Source organism: Cavia porcellus, unplaced genomic scaffold, assembly GCF_034190915.1.
Source record: "Cavia porcellus strain 051 isolate PalLab524CR breed Dunkin Hartley unplaced genomic scaffold, mCavPor4.1 scaffold_15, whole genome shotgun sequence".
NCBI lineage: Eukaryota > Metazoa > Chordata > Mammalia > Rodentia > Caviidae > Cavia > Cavia porcellus.
The window spans coordinates 47388660-47411053 of NW_026947498.1; the positions used below are offsets into that span (position 1 = coordinate 47388660).

Sequence of the window (22394 nt, forward strand, 5' to 3'; positions counted from 1 at the left end):
TGGTGGTTATTATGGAGGCTGGCACTATCACTTTCTATAACAAAGTACATCCCAGAAATTTCACCACTACCTTTGTTTTTCTTGTTCTTTTGTTCTTAAATAATTTTTATTATTTTTAACTTAACTGTGTCATAGATTCCTTCTGATTCTATGTGACATAAAACATAGCTTACATGTTTTTGTAATTTAAATATTGCTTACTATATGTCTACACCTTGCCTTCTCTGTAGTTCTTTCCAGTATGTAAAGGTATTGCTTCTTGATTTTTTTTTGTTCTATATTGTTTTGTTTCTGTTTTCATTTTCACATTTAAGCACAGGCTTCTTAATTAAATTTAAAATACTATGACAGAATCTTATTTAGTCTTGCATGAAATGATTTCAAAATAAGTAACAAATACTTTGTCGAGATAGTAATAAACCTCTGAAATTTTTAACCATAAGAGTGATGTTTTTCAACATGAGTTTCTAGCACTTCAGAAAACCGTATCCAGAAAAATAATCCAAAGCCTTTAATAGTTATGCACTTACCTTTAAGAACAATTATGATTTGTGAATGAGTTCTTTAGAATATTTGATGAAAACAATATACTACATGGAGTCTTGATCTCATCCATTCTGAAGGTGTCATCTTCCAAAATCCCCTCACTGAACACATGAGACTTGGAGGCATTTGGATTCAAAGTATAATAATATGCAAACATTGGTAAAATTAAAGCTTTGGAAATATGCCAGTTTTCCAATGATACAGCTTTTAGCTGTTGATGGTTCTGTTCAGTTATTGACTTAAGTTGCTTTAGCATTGTATATCTGAAACAAGCTTTAGTAATAAGATTGAGCTTTTTTGTGTGTCTCATGTATTTCTTGCTTAGTCTCTGCACATTTTTCTATTGTAGAATTTTTCTAATTTCTAAGAATTAGAATTTTCCTATTTCTCCTATTCAGTTACATTTGTGTACCTATTTACCTTATTTTAGATTCTGGTTGGTTCTATTCTAAAACTGAGTTATGAAATATAATCCATTATTAAGGTATTATCTAAATATGATTAACCTCTACTTTTTATGTTGTTTGTTAATACCATTAAAACATTGAAGAAAACTTTTTATTATTGTTTTGAAGAAGATTAGTGCTTTAAAAGTAATTGAGCAGCTGTTATTTTTATTACTTAAAAACATACAGCTTCCTGGTACGAAATAAGTGACTTTAAGTATAGACAGATCTCATTTAGTGCTGCCCACTTGGCAGCATTCAAAGACATCCTTAGGACTGAAAAGCAACTGTAGCACATACAGTGAACTCTGCCTTGATCTATGTCTGTTAGTGCTTGTTGCCTGGGGCACTTAAATCTGAGTGACACTAGTAAAGCATTTATTTTTATTTTTCCAGAGCTTACTTTATTTTCTGGCCAAAAGTATATTATTTGCCTAGTCTTTTGATTAACAGCAAGTAGTTTGAATTTTATACATAATAAGCTAACATAATTATTTTAAAGTTTTAAATTCTAGGTAGGTACATTAAATCCAGTAAAGAAACTGAAGAAATAGAGATAATGAAGACATAAATCAATAAATCTTTTCTTGCTTGAAAAATTACCCATTGTAAGTATCTTAACAAGTTTCTCCAAGAGGAACTGTCATCTGCTGGCCCAAATAGAACTGTGTGTCCAGCAGCACATCCCCAGTGGTTAAGAGACCTGTCATTGTTGGAAAGGAAAATGAAGAACTATTTAGGGTTTATCAATTCTATGTAGTTGGCTAGGATATTCAGATATTGGATTATAGAAGATCAAACTGTTGGGAAATGCCATTTTTGAGTTTCAGAACAAATGTTGTTTAGTTGTTATTGTAGTAACCACTCATATGGTATCAATCCTTAGAGGATAAATTTAGTACTTTGGGAAAGACTAAGGAAATATTGTTCATTTTCTGAGATTTTTGTGTATTGATTTTCAACTTGTGATTTTTACTGAAAATAGCAGTACTTTTTTGATGGCAGTTGGGTTTAAAATACTCGTTTTTTCTAGAGTTTCTGAGTAGGAGCCACTAGTGTTAGATCATGTAATGTTTGCTGCCAATTAAAAATTCTCTGCATTCTTAAATTATTCTTATCCTTCATAAATATTTAAAGCGGAACACATTGTATGTTGCTATTCAGTGTTGTTTATGTATTTGAATGGATGGAGTGAGAATGTAAATGTGCTTTTAAAATATTTTTCTCTGCCAACTAGATGTGCCTTTTTCTTTGTATTTTCTTTTTTAGGTCAAATGTACCAACAGTACCAGCAACAAGCTGGCTATGGTGCACAGCAGCCTCAGGCTCCGCCTCAGCAACCTCAGCAGTATGGTATTCAATATTCAGGTGAGCAGGTGTTGAAAAGGAGGTAGCTTACGGTTTTTGTTGTGTTTCTGTACTTCTAAATTTTAAGCTCTCCCCTTAAGTATCGGACTATGATACATTGCCCTAAATATTTAATTTATCAGGGGAGACATTTGTTTTATTTAAAATTTATGTGTAAATGTTTTATTGGAAGTATTAACATTTCTGTTTTCTTCTGGACAAGTAAGACTTATAGTAGATGATTCTGTAACAGCTTATAGTATAAAAAAAGCTTTTAGTACAAATCTATCTTTCTAACATGATCAGCTTATCTTTAGATGGCTTAAAACTGCGAAAACAAGATTCCACCCCATTTATATGTAACACATAATTCCAGTGTACTTTAATACTTGCAGAAATATTAACAGCTCTCTTTAACAGAAAAGTGATCTTATTAACTAGAAACTAAGTCAAGTTACTTAGCTGTTTATAAGCTCCTAAAAAAAAAAAATGTAGGGCTCCAAAAATTGACTGTAAAAATAACTTCAAATGTCACTTAGGCAACCAAGAACATTGTTTAGCTGTTTTAAATAAGCATCTAGGGTTTTTTTTGTTCTTGTTGTTGTACCTCTCTACTGAAGATTATCTGTATTTTTTCTATTTAGAGAAAAAACAAAACCAAAATGGGTAGAAATAATACAGAATTTCAAAAAAATAACACTAAGAAATCACTAGTTACATATTGTTATCCTACAAGTAGTTGTTCAAGTTACAAAATCAAAGCATAAAAAGTGGACAAACAATGGCAGTACAAACGATTCTGTTTGATAAACTAATAAAAGCTTAGTACTTTGGTTAACTGTATTTAAGGATGATAAATATCTTTAATGTAGCTTTGATTATACTTTAGGTAATTTTATATTTGCCAGAGAGTTCAACTCCAACTCTTGGTTTACAGCCAGAAATTTAAGAATAAAACTTTCAACACTAATTAAAAATAAATTATGAACTGAGTGTAGTGACAAATGCCTGTAATAGCAGCTATTTGGAAAGTGGAAACAGGAAGACTGAAGTTGGAGTCCATCCTGAACAGTTTAGTGAGACCCTGTCTTAACATGAAAATAAAAAGGGGCTGGGGTTGTAGTTCAGTGGTAGAGTGCTTGCCTAACATGTAGGAAGCTCTGGGGTCCGTTCCCAGTGTTGTCAAAAAGAAGATACAAATTAAATTTTGTTTAAACTATATTTTTCAAAGTTTTATATTATCAAATCAAGCAGCAGTAAGAAACTTCCCTTTTTGTAAATAAAATTTTAATAGAGTATTGGTAACCCTGTTCATTTCTGTATTTTTGATTGGTCTACGAAGCCTAAAATATTTACTATTTAAGTATTTGCATGAGATTAGATAGAGGATGTAAATAGGCCTTAAAAATACTGTTCTGTGCTAAATTAAACCTGCCTCTTTTCCATGTAAAAAGTGCCCTTTGTTGTATAAATTTGCTGACCCTTGACCTAGACCAAAAAATTCTTCATAAATTGGAATTTGATATATTTTAACACTAACAGTAGTTTTATTTGAAGTGAATTTGCTCTAGCATGATTTAATCTGTAACTAGTACTTTTTAATTGTATAAAACAGAAGAAACAATTAAGAGAAGTCATCATGTAAACTAGGTGATTATAGCCCACACTGTGCTTCTTGATGCCTATCCCCTATGCTCATAGATTTTGTTTGATTTTGGTTGGGGGTGGGATTTAGGCTTTGAAATAGTATTTTTAAAGCATCACATTCATCTGCAGCCAGGGTTGGTACTAATCGTTTTGTCTCATTTACTCATTTTATAAATGAGAAAAATAAGGTCATAGAATTTGTGACTTGTCATAGGACATATAAATGTTCAATGGGAGAGCTGGACTGAACCCTAGTTCTATAAATTTTGTAGTTTCCTGTTTTATTATGCATTGTCCAATTTAGACCAAAAGTTAGTAGACTTTTTTTTTTTTTTTTTGGTCTACTTTTTCCATAAAAGTCTAGATAATAAATGTTTTTTAGACTTTTTAAGCTGTATGATCTTTCTCTTATTCATTGATTTAAAAAATCAGAATTTCTGGTTCTCGGAATTTCTGATATTTTTTACCAAAAGATACTTATTTCTTTGCAGGGGCAGGAATGGAAGTGGAAGACTGATACAAATAATAAAAAGCATTGCCACATTATAATCAAAAGATTAGGAGGTTGTTAATGAAATGTTTCTTGAGCTCTTAGGCTTAGTCCCTCTCTGAATAGGAACTAAGGATCTGGTTGCTTCCTGACTCAGGTTAGATTTATTTGCCTGAATGAAAAGGCAGCTCTTTAAATTTCTCCCTCAGTCTTAAATGAGGTAGACATTTTCAGCATAAAGCTGAATTTTTGTGTTTTGCTAAAAAATGACGTTCTATATATAGAGGATAGGAGGAAATGTATGGCATTCAAGATTTTATCATGAATTTATTTTAGTTACATATTTAGATGCTGCCATGAATAAATGCTTTAGATACTTCATTTTCTTATTAACAACTAAGCTTGCTATTAATAATAATTTTAGGGTGTTCACTCAGTAAGATTTAGTTATTTTGAAATTATCTTTGTATTTCTGATCTCAGTAGTCCTATTAATTTGAATTTGGTTGAGAGTTATGGAAGTAAATTGGACCATTTTGACACTGTTGGTTTGCCAATTTCCCTCTGACCTTTTACAGTTTTGTTCATGGACTATATCATAAAGGTTTATTTCATGAGTAAATTTTGAACCCAGGTTCAAGGTGAGTTCAGAATATACTCAAATTCATTCAATCCTTTTTTTTAAATGCAGGGTTGTACATATTTTAATAATTTTCTTATGTATCTGGTATTTAATGCTGACAGGATTCCAGTCATTGGAGAGGTTTCATTGCAAGTAGCTGCAGGTGTGTTTCATGGTAGAGATAAAAAGTTTTCAGTGAAGCAGACTTTGTTTTAAAAAAATTATGTCCTTGTAAATAAATGAATGTGGATGTTGATTTTTGTTGGACAATACAATATGCTTTTTGTATGTTGTGCTGTACTGCTAAGTTAAAATTTTAGTTGTACAAAGAATCAGGTGCCATATAAAAAAGAAATGAATAATTTTAAGGGTTGTAGAAATGGTGCACAGTGTTCTTAACTAGTGTAATAACTGAGTGAATAAAATCTTAAAGCATTTCAGTGTAATAAGGTGTATTTGTAGTATTGTTTCATTTAAAAATATTCATTCTGTACAGTATGTTTTTCTTTTGTACTTTTATAAATAGGCCTCCCATGAAAACCATTTAGTTTTCTTGGTCTTCCTAAAAAATGTAGTAATGCCTTCTTTTATTATTCAATCATCTTTACACTAGCAATTGTATTGGAACAGGAATTTGCTCTTCAGGGCCATAACGTCTCAAAGTAGTTATAATAAATACATATATACTGAATTCATTTTAACATTAGGGGATTTAAAAATTGTCTAGAAAATGTGTGTTTAATAATTGGTCTTGAAATATGTTACATAGAAAGCTACTACTCATTACATAAATATTTGTAAGTTGAATTTTTAATCATTTTTGGTCCATAACATTAAGACTAATTCTCTGGAAACTTTTCATCAAAAGAGAAATGAGGTATATATGCTATTTGTTTTGCCTTTTTCAGCTAGCTATAGTCAGCAGACTGGACCCCAACAACCTCAGCAGTTCCAGGGATATGGCCAGCAACCAACTTCCCAGGCACCAGCTCCTGCCTTTTCTGGCCAGCCTCAACAACTGCCTACTCAACCACCACAACAGTACCAGGCGAGCAGTTATCCTCAACAAACTTATACTACCCAAACCTCTCAGCCTACTAATTACACAGTACCCCCTGCCTCTCAGCCTGGAATGGCTCCCAGCCAACCTGGGGCTTATCAACCAAGACCAGGTTTTACTCCACCTCCAGGAAGTGCTATGGCTCCTCCTCCCAGTGGGCCTAATCCTTACGCACGCAATCGTCCTGCCTTTGGTCAGGGCTATACCCAGCCTGGACCTGGTTATCGATAAGGAGGTTCAGCTGTCCTGATGAATATAGCTGTTTGCCTCTCAAGACTCCAATACTATTTTATTTCAATTTGTATTGAAGTTCAGAAATTTAAAAAGCTGAGCATTTTTTTATGGTATCATTGTTGCTGTTAATGGAAAGTATAAATTGCTGGAACACAAAAAAAGACCAAAATGAAAATTTTTTTCTCTCCTGCTTAAAAATGTAACAGCTTTCTAGTTATTTTGGAACACTACTCTTACATGTGTGTTAAGTGATTGACTTTCTAGCTTCTTTTGTCCAGAGGATATTAAAATGCTAGGTTGAGGTATAGCCATCTTACTTGGCTTTTTATTGTTAACATTATATACTAAAGGTAGACCCTTTGAGAAGATGACTAGATACTATATATAAAATGTAACATTGATAGGTTAATAAAAGTGATTGAATCCATTAATGGTCTTGTTTTTTAATTTAATCATTAACATTATATATAAGACAAAAATCATATTTAGGAAATCTACATTAATGTTTGTTCTTAAAGTGAAGTAACTTAACAATTTCCATTCAGAGAAACAGTGCTATTTGGATTTTGTACTGATTTTGAAAGAAATGTAATTAACAGTCATTGGTTTAAACGAACCTTAAAATAGACTTCACATTAATTGAGAATATTAGCACAATTGATACAATGTGAAAAACATATAAGGGCCTAACTTTGTGGTTTTATTTCTTACAGAGGTAAAGGTATGTTTACATATAGTTAAATCATTCAGAAAAAACTCAGTCTTAAAAAAACTACATCTCTTTATTGAAGAATTTATACTTATTTTAAAAATACAAAGTGTAACATTGATAAAATTGAAGCATGTTGAAAGACAGGCATAGGGAAAGGTCCTACCATGAGGGTAATAAATGTAGCATTTCCATCTCCCTATCCAGTATAAATGAAAACAATACATTCTAATGAAAATGAGTCAGATTTTTATTACACCTCGAGTTAAAAAGAATTACAGAAACACCCTGTTACATTCATTCATAGAGGTCTAATGTATAAATACATAGCAAATAGTCATTAGTAAAATGGTAGAAATCTCATCATGCATTATCTTTTTCTGCTCAAACTTCACATTCAATCTGCATACAGTTTGATTAGACTCAAAAACAACATGAAGATAATTGGTTAAAGGGCTAATTTGACAAAGTATATTCAGATACTACTATACTTCTTTTAAAACTGAGTATATCAGATTTTGAGCTCCATTTTTAGTTGAAATTACTGATTGAAAATTTCTTCAGAATTGCTGATATTTCATGGAGATTTACATTTGCATGAACATATAAACTATTCAGAACATTTTTAGCTATTGCCAAGAAAAATTGAAGTTTAAATAAGCATTAAGACCTGTTTTCTCCTGATACTTATCCTGAAGATAATTTGATCTAATAAGTTAAACTAAATAGAGGTTTAGGGAATTAACTCACCAGTAGGAAGTATACAAATCAATAAAAGTAAATATTTTAAAAAGTACATTGTTTTTGATGTTAGTTTGTTATAAAGTATCAAAACATCATTACAACAGTGTGATAAATAATATACAAATGATCTCTTAAAATACCATGAATAGGGAGCCAGCTTCCCTAAAAAATGTTACTCTATTAATGTCAGTATCTTGCTTTGTTAAAATGACTTTGTAAAAACTGATAAATATTCTCAGCAATCTTTTTTTCTAAACACGTAATACTGCTATTAGATTGTAGGCTTTAATACATAGTAAACAAAATTGCTTTAAATGGATGAGAAAAATAATCATAGTGGGTTTTTTTTTTTTCCTGGTGTTTTGGTGAAGTTTTTTTGTTTGTTTTTTGGGAGGGGACTTTGGCCATATGAACCAGAAGTAGTTTGGAGCAAGATTGCAGCATCTACCATTTTCCAGGAATTGTAGTCCCACACTCATACCACTGGACATAATTGATTTGGGTGTGACCACCTATTTCTCCAAATTGAACAGGTTCCTGGCGAACTGCTCTGAAATAGCCTAAGAGAGAAAATAATTGAGTTTTAACTGCTGTGTTACATTTAGCCTTTGCTGTTCATAGATTAAACAATATTGTTGAATGGCTGAAGAAGTTAAGAAAACTAGGTATAATGGTTTCCTAAAATTATACAACCCCCCAAATTCTTGACTTTTGGCTTAGCAAGTTAGGATGGGATCGTCCATAGTACCTGAAAACAGTTCAGCTGCCGGTTAATAGGTTCAGTGATCTTAAGTATGGTTAGTATTTTTAAGTGCCAATGATGGTGGATGGGGTGGGATGTGTTACTGAAAAGTCTGATCAAGTAATTAAAAGTACTCTTTTGGTGCTTCGTAATTTAGACAGTTAACTTACCCTTTCCTGCTTAGACAAAAATTAACTTTCAGTCTTTTTTAATCATTACACAATGGGTTGCTTCTCAGTGAAATTGGTTTAATTAAAGTTATTTATAAGACTATCTTCCATGTGTTATGATAAAATTCTAAAATGTTTAATGAAGTAAAGATACAGTAGGTGTGCTCAGCATGATAAAAAGTATAAGTTCATACATGAATAATTTTAGTTTGGGAAACACTTTCTTGACTGTTTTTGCAAATACAGATTTGCTTAAAAGTAAAATGTACTTATGTCTATAACTGGCCTTGTCTCTTTCTGAGTTGAAAAACTTAAGTTTTGTTATTTTTTTCTAGCCAAATAATTAGAACAAGTTCTATAGAATGATTTTTAACTTGATCGCTTTTCTTAATTGATAAAGCCCTTTTATTTATGTGGAGTATCAGAAAACATACCTTCTTTGGTGGGTAACTGATCAGAGGAGAGATGCTGTCCTGTGCGGCCATCTAAAAATGAATCCACAAACTGACAGTGATCCTCTCCATGGCCCCTCTGGTCACCTATGTTATAAAATTTTCCTGAAGAAGGAGAAATTTGATACATGACAATTCTGAAATAAATTGTTTAAGAATAATCTTTCCTGTTCTTGTACATTTTTCCTTACTCTACAAGCCACCGATGAATATTTCTTGACTGAACCGTACAGTAGTCTTCCAACTAATGTCTCTGACTTCTTTCTTCCTTTCCTATATTCTCCTCTCTTTTTACAAATTAGTGAAAATTTGTAAAGATTACTGATTTGAAAAATATTCAGGTAAAAATGCTCCTACAACACACGTTCCCAATAATTTTCTCTAGCAGTCTCCCATTATATTTAGCATAAAACTTTATTTCAAAGCTGTATGAATTCAGCTCCACAGAATTGATAAGGTGTTTTCTGCCTCGTGCTTTTGGACTTTACATCTCCACATTTTTTATTCCTAGACCTTTTGTTTTTACAATTTTGTACTTAGCAGAAATGATAACTTTATAGAGAGACCTTTCCTAAAACCATTCTAACTAAAGCAATTTCTTATCTCTCTTAAGCCATTCTCTTACCCTTCTTAAAATTGTCTTCAAAGCACTTGTATGAAATTCTTACGTATTTGTCTGTCTCCCTAAGTAGAGGAGGAAAGAGTGTGCTATATTGAAAGTGTCTTGTTTACTACTTTGTCATCATCTACAACAGTGCCAGGCATAGATAATATCGTAAGTATTTTTTAAATGATTGAATCATCTAATCTTCTTAATGTTGGGGCCAACCTTATATATTTGTTAAAATTTTTATTGTATGAATATAGGATAAAAATTACAGATTATCAATAAGCTTTTTTACCCTTGGATGGCTGTAACTAATTGAACATGAATATATTATTGCCTCTACATAGTAAATATGCCATAAAGGCACCATATCAATTTGCATCTTCATTACTTTCTAACAGTAAGTCTATGTCCTGGTCTTCTGAGACTTTTTAAATAACATTTTGCTTAGAGGAAAACTTGGGTACTAAATCACCCAGTATTGGCTGGAACTTCACAGAAAAGACCAATCTAGAGAATACAGCAAACATTCTCCGAAGATAAAGGTTCAAAACGGGTAGTAACCCTACTTACCTGTAAGGGAGTCGCTTAGATAAATCTTGTATCTAAGAGAGTTGCACAGCTGGACGCCTACAAATTTTTTATACCATGTCCTTTTGACATATTGTTTGCCTTTGCATTCTGAGTAAGAATCTGAGTTAAAGGGTCTTTCAGTCCAGATGGCATCTCTTCCTGCTGCATTTGGGAAAGACAAGGTTTGAGTTTACTGTCTGACTCTTGGGTACAGAAGAACTGTCCTTAGAGTTTTTAAAACTATTTTGCAAAATGCGTCACCAACTTGCTGATTCTTTTTCTCTAGTACCAAATATGGGAACCAAAAATAGTGCAGAACTTTAAGCAAACTCAGGTTACTGTCAATAGTTATATAAATCTCAAAGCAGTATGTTTAGGGCTAGATGGAGACTGTCATTTAGGAACAAATTTAGGTTTAATTTTGCAGCATATAACATGATTTAAACAAAAGCTTCAATATGATGTTATTAAAAGTGGAAATGAGAGGTATAATATCTTGACTTAAAATTTAATCTGGCCTGGTACAAGTGTAAAAGTAAGTTTCAGAGTATCTGACTTTCCCTTGCAGTATATCACTTCTCAATAGTCATCAAGTTATTCATACCTGATCAATTTCTGAGAAAGCTAATGATAAAAAATAAAAATCATAGCACAAATTCTACCATGTTTCCTTAGTTCAGTCAATTTAGAAAGCATGTACGTATTCGCAGTACTTACCAGAAATGGGCTCACTTACTCTTGGGTCAGCTAAGGAGAGACAGCAAATAGAAATCAGCCATTAGTGAAGTTAAACTTTAAAGTAAAAGCCCTAAGTTCCAGTGGCATGATGAAGATTTAAATTTAAGTCTTATTTGCAAAATGGTATATTTTTGCAAAAGACTGAATTTGAAAGTTTGCTCTGAAAAGATTCTTGATTGAATAATTTCACAGGTGTTCAAGAACATATTATTTGAGGAGTACTGAAGAGCCTTTGTTATTCTAGCCTTTAATTTCAAGTTTCCTTTTTATTCAAAAAAGTATTCATGGTAAAATCACCACGAGGCCATGAAATATAGTTGGCATAGAATTATGTAAATAATAATGCCATACATACAGATGTGTATTTTAAAGAGTTGGAGCTTGGGATGTGTGCTTAGAAAATTTCTTGATGTACTGACTGATAGTTTGATCTTAGGCATACTGGGGAGCATTCATTCACTAGATTTTTTAGTATAATGTATGCTTTTGTTTGAAGTAATGTATCTTTTTTTCTGACATAAAAAGAAATGAGGAAATAACCTAAGTGGTGGTCTCTTCATCGGTTGGCTTTTTCCAATATGTAAGTTTTTAGGAATTCCTGAAACTGGATTTTTGCATAGGGAGGTTTCAGACAGCCTCCCTATGCAAAACATTTTTCCCATTGGATCCCTTTCCATGCTTATTGGAGATTAATATCCATGTGATTACCTGATTCAGTACTGAATGCCACTGTATTGCTGACTGGGCCTTCACCAAGTGGGTTTTTGGGTTTCACCTGGAATTCATAGCTGTTTTGGAGAAATAAAAATAATTGCAGTATATTATTAAGAAAGCAACATTCCTTTGTTAAACAGGCGTTCCTCCTGGTTCTCTTTGAAATTATAACAACATAGGTTCTAGAAAGAAGGCGTAGGAAGCATAATGCTTTCTTAATTTTACTTTCTAAGTACATTATCTTATGTTGTATACAACAAAAATTTTTTCAGCGATGGTGTTTTTTCAGAGCACCAAATTAGAACTGGGAAGTTTGGTAGTAAAACATAAGTTTGTGGTGGACCCAAGCTAATTCCATTAGTGAGGCACCTTCACTTTTCCTTCAAATAGCTCTATTTCCTGGGGCAAAGAAGTAAAAGTATCTTGAATTTAGCTAGTGAAATTAGGTAGTCTTAGGTAATATTTCACATTTGAAATACATGAGAACCAGGGTAGAGTGACAGTGGGAAAAGTTTAAAATGCAAATTACTTGTCCTACCCCTGCTACTTGAAAGTTTCTTTGCAAGGTTTTGTAACTCCAGAACTCAGGTCTACTATGGACCACAGGAAGCCACAATGTGGAGGAGAAAAAAGGCTCGATAGTTTTACAAGTAGTATCAAATTAAAGCATGTCTTTTGAAACATGTAGAGACTAAAAAGTAATTGTCTTTATAACTTTCTCACAGCTGTTTTCCCTGGAAGCCACAAAGTAGGAAGTAAAGAAGGAAGAAATGTATGTTAGAATTAGTGGATTCGACATAGGCAAACAATGATGGTAAGGGATTGCAGAAGTGATGTTACTGGAAACAAAATAGAGGACACAAAAGGAGAACTCGAGTCTTTGTCTTTGAGAAATATTCAGTCTAAAACTACAGAATTAATTAACTGAAGAAATAGCTAAATTAATAAAAAAAAACTTTGGGGGGCTGGGGATTTAGCTCAGTGGCATAAGCACCTGCCTTGCAAGCAGGCGGTCGTGAGTTCGATCCCTGGTACCGAGAAAAATGAAAAAGACCAAAAAAAAAAAAAAAAAACTTTGCTTCGGGAAACAGAATTTAAGGACTCCTTTTGTACTGCTTGAGTTTTAACTTTATTTTAAACTGGCAGCCTGATCAAGTGGTTAAATATGGTTTTGGTCATTATTACAAAATACCTAAGGTAAGCTTCTTTAAAGAAAAGAGGTTCATGGTTTTGGAGGTCCAAGATCTAGGGACCGTCTGATGATGACATTCCTCTAACAGAATCCTGAGATAGAGTATCATATGACAGGAGAGAGGGACTGCCTGTTGGTGTTTCTCTTCTTATGTGTAAAGCTACTAGGATTCAATCATGGGTACCCCATAATAAGATTTATCTAATCCTGACTACCTTCCAAAGCCCCTCCTCTGTAACAACAGTGCAATTAAATTTTCCTGTGTTTTCAATACCTCACCCATAGTTCAGGGGTACAAGAGTAGTCTTCATAGAAAACAAAACATATATCTGGAAAGAAATGAAAATTAAAAGCCACTTCAAGACCCATTATATAAAAGTGAGTATCTAAATGGAGTATTCTCATGAAAACATAGCCCCATCTAGGACAAGTCAAGTAAAACCTAACACCCCTCTCAGAATGCAATGCATAGCTCTCCCTGGATAGGTGTGAATCTCAAATAGTCTTCCCATACATGCCTGGCAGGAGGTAATATGACCCTAGGACCAAGTACATGGTCTCTTTGGGCAGAAAGGTAGACTTATAGCTCATTAATATGTAATTTTAAGATATATTAATGAAACTTCCTAAGGCTTGGTTTGTCTTCATCTTTAAATGAGGCCAGTAACATCATTTGTGAGAATACTGTTGTCATTATAACCTCACAAGGATACAAGCTTCTGACGTTTGCGTGAGAATTAAATAAGATAATACAAGCAAAAGTAAAATGCTCGTACTCAGTGACTATAAACATTTGCTAGTATTGTATCCCTATAGGATTTTTTTTTTTAAAAGAGAGGTTCTTATTGGGAAATTTGGCAAACACTATCATAGACCTCTCAATGTGGAGAGGTCTTTGCTGTCACCTACTTGCATTTTACTCAGTTATAAGGCCATAGCCAATGAGTTACTAGTAAGATTGAAATTTTATTGGGTAAATGTTTCTGCCTGTACTTCCTTAGACTAAGAAAATAAAGTTAGAATTCAATGAGAAGTCTAGAAAGTTTCATAGCATTATTCTGAAAGGGAAAACATTAAAGCTAGAGTTTGAGGCAAGTTTGAAAGTATAAAAATCAGCATACTAATATATCAGTTCATTTAAAAATGAAAGTCTAAAATTTCAGCAAGTTCAGCCTACATTTCATGAGCTAAAGTATCAGAGGTGGGCAGTATCTGTTTTGCAGGATCTAGCCTCAAACGAATGTCTTCAAACTGAGGTGAAGGTAGAGGTTTAAGTAGCCCTCAGGTCTAGTAGAGAAGGCCACTTATTTCTGTCATTTTCCTACCCTTTGTTCCTCCTTATAACTTTTTTCCTCAGTGCATTCCAAAAATATAGTGTGCTAAATTGTTTTTCATTGTCTGATTAACTTTTTTTTCTTACATAGTCCCTAATGGTTTGGAAATTGGCTTAACAAAAGCCTTGTCATCCTAAAGCAACCTATCACCACATAGCTGCCACCCTATAGCTGCTCATTGATCTGATTTATTTGACTTGGTGACTTTACTTCTACTGTATCTTGAAATATTTGAACCCTATTGAGGTGAGGTTTCCATCTGATGAAAAGAAATGGAAAAGTTAACTAGAGAAAAATAGAAGAATAAGGGCCAATCAAATTAGCTTAGGGAAATTCAGTCAGTCTGTGAGAGTGCATTTCCAAGGATACTGCAAGATTATAGAAAACATTTCTGGATACCTGTGACACACAAAGCCACTGTGTAGATTTCACAATAAGTTAAGGAGCAAGAGGGAAGATCTGAACAAAAGCTGCACCTATCAACCCTAAAATGCGGTCACAGAGTTAGGGAGTGGCAAACACCTATTATCCCACTTACTTGGGATGGGAGACTGATATAAGCAACATAGTAAGACCCTCATCTCAAACAAAATCAGGGGCAGAAGGCAGAACAAGGACTTATGAGTCATAGGAAGCCATAGACTAGCTGCCTTTAATGCCCTAAAGAATGTTTCTTGGGTCCTCCATTGCTGCGAGAGACAAGAAATTATGGAGTTGAGCTTCACTTCATTTCTGTAGTGCTGCCATGACCTACTCCCATCCTTAGAGACTAAGGAAGTCAAAGAAAATGGGATAAAAAGTACACAGTGATACCAGAGGAAGAACTGATCTTGTTTATAGACAAGCAGTTCTGTGTTCCTAGAGAACTGCTCTTTTGCCTAATGAAAAGTTGCTAAACTGAGCTATCGACTCTTCTATAACAAGGAAGAAATTGCTTTTCTGCTCCCCATACCTACAATAAAACTAAATCGATGCTTGCTACTTTGGCAGCTTATTTTATTTCTTTCTGCAAAGCACATGAGATGAGAAGAGACAATGAAAAGTTAATGAAGAATTTCCAGAGACCAGAATTTTACAAAAACACTGTGGAAAGGGTATAATGACTATTCCACATGCCAGTTTCCTTCAGCAAGATTTAGTTTATGAAAAGTTGCTGCCTCCATTCCAGCTAATCTTCAGTGTGCCAACATTTTATTAAATCAAAGAAGATAAACAAGGAGTCCCAAGCCATCCTTGCTGCCACTGTGGTAGGTTTTAGTCTCAAAGGAAGAATTGTTCTCCAAAATCATCTAAGCCAACAGAGGTTAGTAAAAGTACTCTAGCAGATTAAGTGAATTTGATTTATCTTAATTACCAGTGTCCATTTTCCATAGGAAATTGTTGGACCACAAAAGACTGGCACACACAATGGATTCTTCAGTTTTTCAGTAAAGTAAGGAGAGAATTGGGCTTATTGAAACTGAAGTGCAGGTTTAAAAGACCTTTTTAGTGTCAGTGATTGTGGTATGAATCTATACTGTCAACCAGCTCATCAGGAAGAACACAGCCCATGAATGCATTATCAAATGTGTGTTCAAACAGTTCATCTGAAAACAGGCTGCAGACTGCAGACAGTCAAAAGAAACTAGTTTACTGGGAAAAATTTTTTATGAGGATGACCTAGGTTTTAGTTTTATTTTTGATTCCAGTTCCATCACTGACTTGATGCACAGCTTAAGCTACCATAAATTATGAGGTAGATGAGACTTAAGAACAGAATACCACCTGTCCCTATATGCACTGATGTAAGATTTAGCGTTTGTTATACTTTTTCAGCTCTTTTAGTCACAGAATTAAAAATAATCATTGATTTTGCAGACCAAGTGATTTGTTCCATATTGGAAAAATCCTTTTTCTTTTAGTTCAACAAGAGTCTAAGTACAGAGAGGATTAGTTATCCTGGGTGAGTATAGGACAAGAATAGAAAAAGATAAATGGAAAGTAATTACTGCAAGTAGGCTAGCTAGGCACTGATTGATTTAGATAAGACTTCTACATTTCTTTAAGGATGAGAAGTGAGAGATAGATGCTCTAAATATGGAGTTTGCCTGTGTTAACATTTCTTTTGCCTCACTTGACTGAAAATTATGGCTCCTCTTCCATGTGCACACATATAGCTACAGCCCACTCCACCTGCAGGCAGCCACTGGCCTGGCTTTGGGCAGTATGCTGCCTTTGTAGGTGCCCTCAGGTGGTCCAGAGTAGTCATATGGTTCTACTCTCTATAGATAGGGATACCTTGTGCCTGGTGTGGAACCAGACTTTCATTTTGACAAAATAGCTGCTGAATAGCTTCTTCCTGTGGGCTAGTTTTTGAGCTTCTGTAGAGAAGATAAAAACCTAGCTAAGTCTAAAAACATACAGAAGAATTTTGGCTTTCTCTGTGAGAAGGAAAAAGAAGCACAGTGTCCTGTCCTTTTGTTTTGGAATAATGTGTGGTCATTTAGGATTTCTGACCAAAACCATACTATAGATCTTTAATCTCTGCCTTGCTTCTTCTGGTTTAAATGTTCAAACTTCAAGCTCTATGTCACCTCTGTCAGTGTGTAAACATTAGCCAGTAATTATCCTTTACTTTTAGATGTCACTTTTCCCCCATCACTTTGATTGATGGAATAAATGTTACCAAGACAAATGATTCACATCTATCTCCTGGTAGTAGAACATCACTATAGTAATTCTTTCAGAAGCCTATTATCTTCAGAAGCTCAGATGCTATACTTCAAAATTTGCAGCTGTGTGCTGATGCATGCTGTTGTGGATGACAGTCCTTTCACCTACCTCATTCATTCAGTGAGCTGTTTTCTGCTCATCTGTCAATCCTCAGCCCAAGTTGTCCTAACTTTTGTGGACATTCCTTCTATGACTTTTAGCATACTTCCTCCAGTCTTCCACCACTTTGCGTAGGATCCTTGGTTATTAGCTGCTTCTCTGCTATGTCCTTGCTACTTTGTGTATACTCAGGTTTGTAGCCACAACACAAGCACACATCCGCGCACGCCCTTGCCACTTAGCACACATTAGCTGACTGGAACTACAAACCTGTTACAAACAAATGGACCTAAAAAGGTCATCAGAAAGACCGTGTTCTACGCTTTTATCATGAGTTAATGGCAGCACTGCGAAAAGTTCTGAGGACAGCCTGATTCAGAAAAGGAACACAATGCACATTTAGAAATTGGACATCTTCCATTAGAAATTGTATTACACAGACCACTTTTATTAAGTAGCCTAAGAAATCAGAAAACAAAAAGAAAAAAACAAGTTTTGTGAGCACACATGTACCTATTAAAACAAAATTAAATTTTTTCTTACTTTTCCCTAAAAATACATCATAGTAAAATTAGACTCTTTCTTTCAATTTCGGTAAGGAAATGGAATCAGGGCCATCAAGAAGGTTTTTACTAAAATTTGTGCTTATTTTGATCAACTTAAATCTTTTTAAGAAAATTAACAAATTAACAAATTTTCCATGTTACAATTCATACTGAAAAACTGCTAAGGAAGGACTAAAGTTTATGCACAGTAAACAATCAATAATGAATTAGATACTTCTTTTTCCTCAAAGAATTAAAAGAATTCATTTACTACCAGAGTTAAAATAGATTCTTGGAGTCACTCAGCTGATTCAATCAACTGACAACAATGAGAGGCTGGAGAAGTGAAACAGTGAAAAAAAGCCCTTATTTATCTCTCAATAATAAACTGACACAATATTATGTGTTTTAGATTTAAAAAGGAATAAAAAACTATACAGTGTTATGAATAACCTGGTATCAATGTGTAATAAGAGATAACCTAGAAAAGTTATTTATTATAGAACAATGTTAAAAATGTTAAACTCAGGTGTATGTTGGCACATGCCTATAATCTGAGCACATTGGAAAGTTGAGCAAGGAAGATTGTAAATTTTAGTTCAGTCTGGGCAACTTAGTAACTGAGCAAGACCTTGACTCAAACTAAAAAATAAAAAAGGGATGGGGATGCAACAGTGCAAAGACCCTGGGTTCCATCCCACGTATCCCCCAGGCCAAAAAAAAAAAGAGTATGTTACTTTATTGTCAAAACTCTAGTCTCAATGTTTTGATGATAAAATGTTCCCAAAGCAAATAATTTCTGTATCTGAAACTAGGATGTCATTATTTAAAGTATTACTACTAAAAACTACCTACATTTTGTCACATGGCTTTCAGTTTTTTGTACTATTCTAGCATGAGAGATAAATTCTGCAGTGCTTCAAGTCTAGTTTATATCATTCACAGTCCAGTTATTTCTCATCCAGAGAGTATTCATATCACATATTGAGTATTGTGGTATTCAATATCAACATTCAATATTAATGGACTATTTTGACATTGCTGATGATTTAGCAGACCATTTTAGCATATTGTCAAAACATGTGTCCAGAGATATTTAATGCCACATACAGAAAGCTAGAGTGAAACACAAACTGTCTTAAGACAAGAAAGTTGAAATAATTCCATTTCTTTGTTGGGATTATGATTTTTGCACTCTCACAATTTACTTGGAATAGCACTGAGACTTACCTTGTGTCTGGTTTCAGATTTTCTACTGTGGAGAAAGTTTGATTTGTAAGCTGAATGGATTTATTCTTTCCACTGAATGTCCCATTTTCTCTGGATATAACTTCATATTCTGAAAAATGAAAACAAAAAGAATAATTGACTTCATGTCCTAGTTGATTTAATGGCTCTTGAAACTAACATTATAATACAGCCATTTATATAAAAATGAGCAATTGTAATTGGAGTTCTAGAGACATATTGATGTATATATTATCAATTTGCAGATAGCAATGGTCACCCCAGTTTATAAAGATCCCCGAAAACCCTTTGGGAGCTGCTTACTGGCCTTTTCTGCTTTCTCTTTATCAGACTGAGAAAAAATTGGTAAAGACTAACTATCCTCCTGGGGTTGATTTAGATATAGAGCCTGTCATAATGTTAGGTAGGAAAGAAAGCCTGCCATCATCAGGAAGCCCAGTTTAGGGAAAGCACTGTGAGGGGTGATGCTTGTGTAGACGCCATGTTTCCTAACCTATGGGATTTTATATGCAGGCTGAGGAAAAGGTCATTCAATATGTATATGACTGCAAAAAATTGAACTTTAAAACTATATCAACAAATAACAGCCAATCAAATATAAGCTGTTTTTTTCTGTAGATCATTATTAGTAATTATAGAATTGGGAGGATTTTGTATCTATTGCTTATACAACTTATGCTACCTTGGTAATTTTCTGGGTATCAAAGAAAATCCCCTCTTTTAAGTCTGCATAGAGGTGTGAATAAATTTCACGCAAAGTCATGTTTCTATGAAGTTATAGCCCCATCAAAAAAGACTGTCAGAATAAGAGAATAAAATTTACAGACTTTTCAAGTGATTTTCCCTGCTCTCCATTGAGATTTAAGCTTCATGTATGTGACAAGATGATAGAACTAAAAATCAAATCCAATCAAAACAAAACAAAACCATCACACTATTCAAAATCACATCCATTGATTCAAAGAAATGAGTTTGGCATCACATAAGGTGGAAAAACTGCAAAAAAGATGGCAAGTTCTATTATGGACTTCTGCTATTGTACTGAGATAAATAATGGGAAATAAAATGAAAAGTAGAACAACTTAGGTAAACCTGACTTTCCAATTTAATTTGGAAGAATTTTTAATAGTTTATTTTAAAACCCAAAAAAGTACATGACATTTTTTGGGAACAGTTTCATCTTTCTAAAAATCAAAATAAAATTGCAGACACTGTTTTTTTTTTTTTTTTTTTTTTTTTTTTTTTTTTTTTTGTCTTTTACCTTTTTATCAGTACCGGGGATTGAACTCACAACTGCCTGCTTCCAAGGCAGGCACTCAGGCTGCTGAGCTAAATCCCCAGCCCTGTGAACACTGTATTTTGACACCATCACTGCAATGATTAAAGTAGTACTTGACTGTTAACCAAGTAACTTATTCAGATTCCTGTTTGTTCCCAAATGCTTTCCTCTCTCCTTGACTTTTTATTCCAGAAGATCATGGAAACAGAGGGAGGGAAGATCAGGAATTCAAAGTTATCTATCTTATGTCTTTTTCTCAGCTGATAAAGAGTATTTGCCAGTGGAAAAAAAAGATGTAAGCAAATTTAGTTTTTAAAAAATTTAAAGTGTATGCAAACTTGAGTTTTTAAAAATGGCAACCACATGAATTAATGAAGGTGAAAAACCAAGCCACTTACCTTGGAATTTAGTTTCAGCCTTCTGACTTATAATATGTCAATAATATCTCTTCACAGTAGTGTTTGTGGGATTAAATCATGAGCATATGGAAAACACCTAACATTGTACATGATTTAACTAAACAGGTGGTACTTATTACAGTTGTTGTTTGTCTTCTCTTTATCTCCAAGTTGTGTTTTAAAAATAAATTCACAAAACAATTTAAAAGTGTCCAATTGGAAACACTCAAGTGCTCCTCAATCAGCAGAAGAAAAATTTATATAAAATTCTACTGAATTATATACCAAACGAACAACCTTCAAAATGTATTTTGGGGCATTCGTCACCAATTTTTTGATGTCCCTTCTTAGTATAACCCAGAGGTTTAGTACTTTAAACTTCTGGTAAGTATCTTCTCTATTTTTCATTTGACTCAAATTTGAAAAATTAGTAGTATTTTTTCTCTAGGAGATTTGAGTTTTCATAGTGGATTTAGGAGTTTTCTTTACAATTAAAAATATTAAGAATTTCTCTAAAAATTCTAGCTTTTAGGTATATGAATGCTTGATTTGTGCTTTGTAAATTTATCTTTCATTTTAAATTTATTTGTTTGTTTTTTGATTTTTGGTATTTTGAGACAGGGTCTCTCTGCGTAGTTCAGATTGGCCTCGATCTCACAATATAGTCCAGGCTGGCCTGAACTCATGGTTATCCTCTTGCCTCTGCCTCCTGAGTGCTGGAATCATACGTGAGGGCCGCTATGCCTGGACCATTTTTAATTCTTTAAAGTGATATCTTTCCATAAATCTATAAACATAAAGCTTGCTTCTACTGGTCCTCTACTGACAAACATTAATTTAAAGTTATTTGTATATTCAGATTCCCTGTTTTTCCCTTGGGATACATTGATAACAATGGGAATCATAACTATTATAACAGATAAAATAAGTTCACAGAGGCTACTTATTTTTTTTTAACTTTTTATTGGTACTGGGGATTGAACTCACAACCACCTGCTTACAAGGCAAGTGCTTATGCCACTGAACTAAATCCCAAGCCCCCCATAGAGGCTATTTATAAATCTAAGTTTCACATCTAAAATGTAGCCAGCCTTTGATTTAAATTCACATCAGCATGCTCTGTGACTATAATATTGCAGCAATTTACAACTAACTGAACTCTAAGTTGTCCAAAGACTCAAGCTATGATCAACCTTTTTTTTTTTTTTTTGGTGCCAGGAATGTGCTCCTGAGCAGTAACCCTGGCTATGATTGACTTTTTACTATCCCCATTGCTATGTGCATGCAGAAGAGACAGTAGAAGCAACTGAATTTTGGAATGTATCTGTCAACTAAAACAAAAACAACAACAAAAACAAAAACACATTATTGGCAGAGGTCAATAGGTCAATTCCAGATAGGAGGGCTACAACTCATTCTCTTTTTGTTTCTCTCAATTCCTTATTATAATACCATTTCCAGAGGCATAAAATTAATTTCTATACTGTCTAAGCTGCTGATCTGTAAACAACCATATTTGAAATGAAGTGGTTTTAATATAACACTAAATAAAAACATAAAGCAGATCATTAGGGCAAATAGTATAATGTTGAAATATGGAATGGAAAAACAGCAGTTAGGGGCTGGGGATTTAGCTCAGCGGCATAAGCACCTGCCTTGCAAGCAGGTAGTCGTGAGTTCCATCCCTGGTACCGATAAAAAGGAAAAAGACCAAAAAAAAAAAAAAAAAAAAAAAAAGAAAAGAAAA

The 22394-nt window shown here is 33.7% G+C and overlaps 2 protein-coding genes across 31 annotated transcripts in view; one reads left to right on the forward strand and one right to left on the reverse strand.

Annotated features, from left to right (window-relative positions):
* Positions 1–6818, forward strand: part of Tfg (trafficking from ER to golgi regulator) — a 38373-nt gene extending 31555 nt beyond the window's left edge. For all 4 annotated transcript variants that reach the window (XM_013151734.3, XM_003469253.4, XM_005003397.3 and 1 more), the window contains exons 8-9: positions 2262–2360; positions 6006–6818. In XM_013151734.3, coding sequence (XP_013007188.1) covers positions 2262–2360; positions 6006–6388 — 482 coding nt within the window. In that variant the 3' untranslated portion in view covers positions 6389–6818. The remainder of the gene's footprint in view (positions 1–2261; positions 2361–6005) is intronic.
* Positions 6819–7154: 336 nt separating this feature from the next.
* The window catches only part of Abi3bp (ABI family member 3 binding protein), a 238142-nt gene continuing 222902 nt past the window's right edge, over positions 7155–22394 (reverse strand). For all 27 annotated transcript variants that reach the window (XM_063224856.1, XM_063224855.1, XM_063224841.1 and 24 more), the window contains 6 exons: positions 18953–19061; positions 11835–11914; positions 11106–11135; positions 10389–10550; positions 9191–9313; positions 7155–8404 (listed from right to left, as the gene is read on the reverse strand). In XM_063224856.1, the coding sequence (XP_063080926.1) occupies positions 8289–8404; positions 9191–9313; positions 10389–10550; positions 11106–11135; positions 11835–11914; positions 18953–19061 (620 nt within the window). In that variant the 3' untranslated portion in view covers positions 7155–8288. The remainder of the gene's footprint in view (positions 8405–9190; positions 9314–10388; positions 10551–11105; positions 11136–11834; positions 11915–18952; positions 19062–22394) is intronic.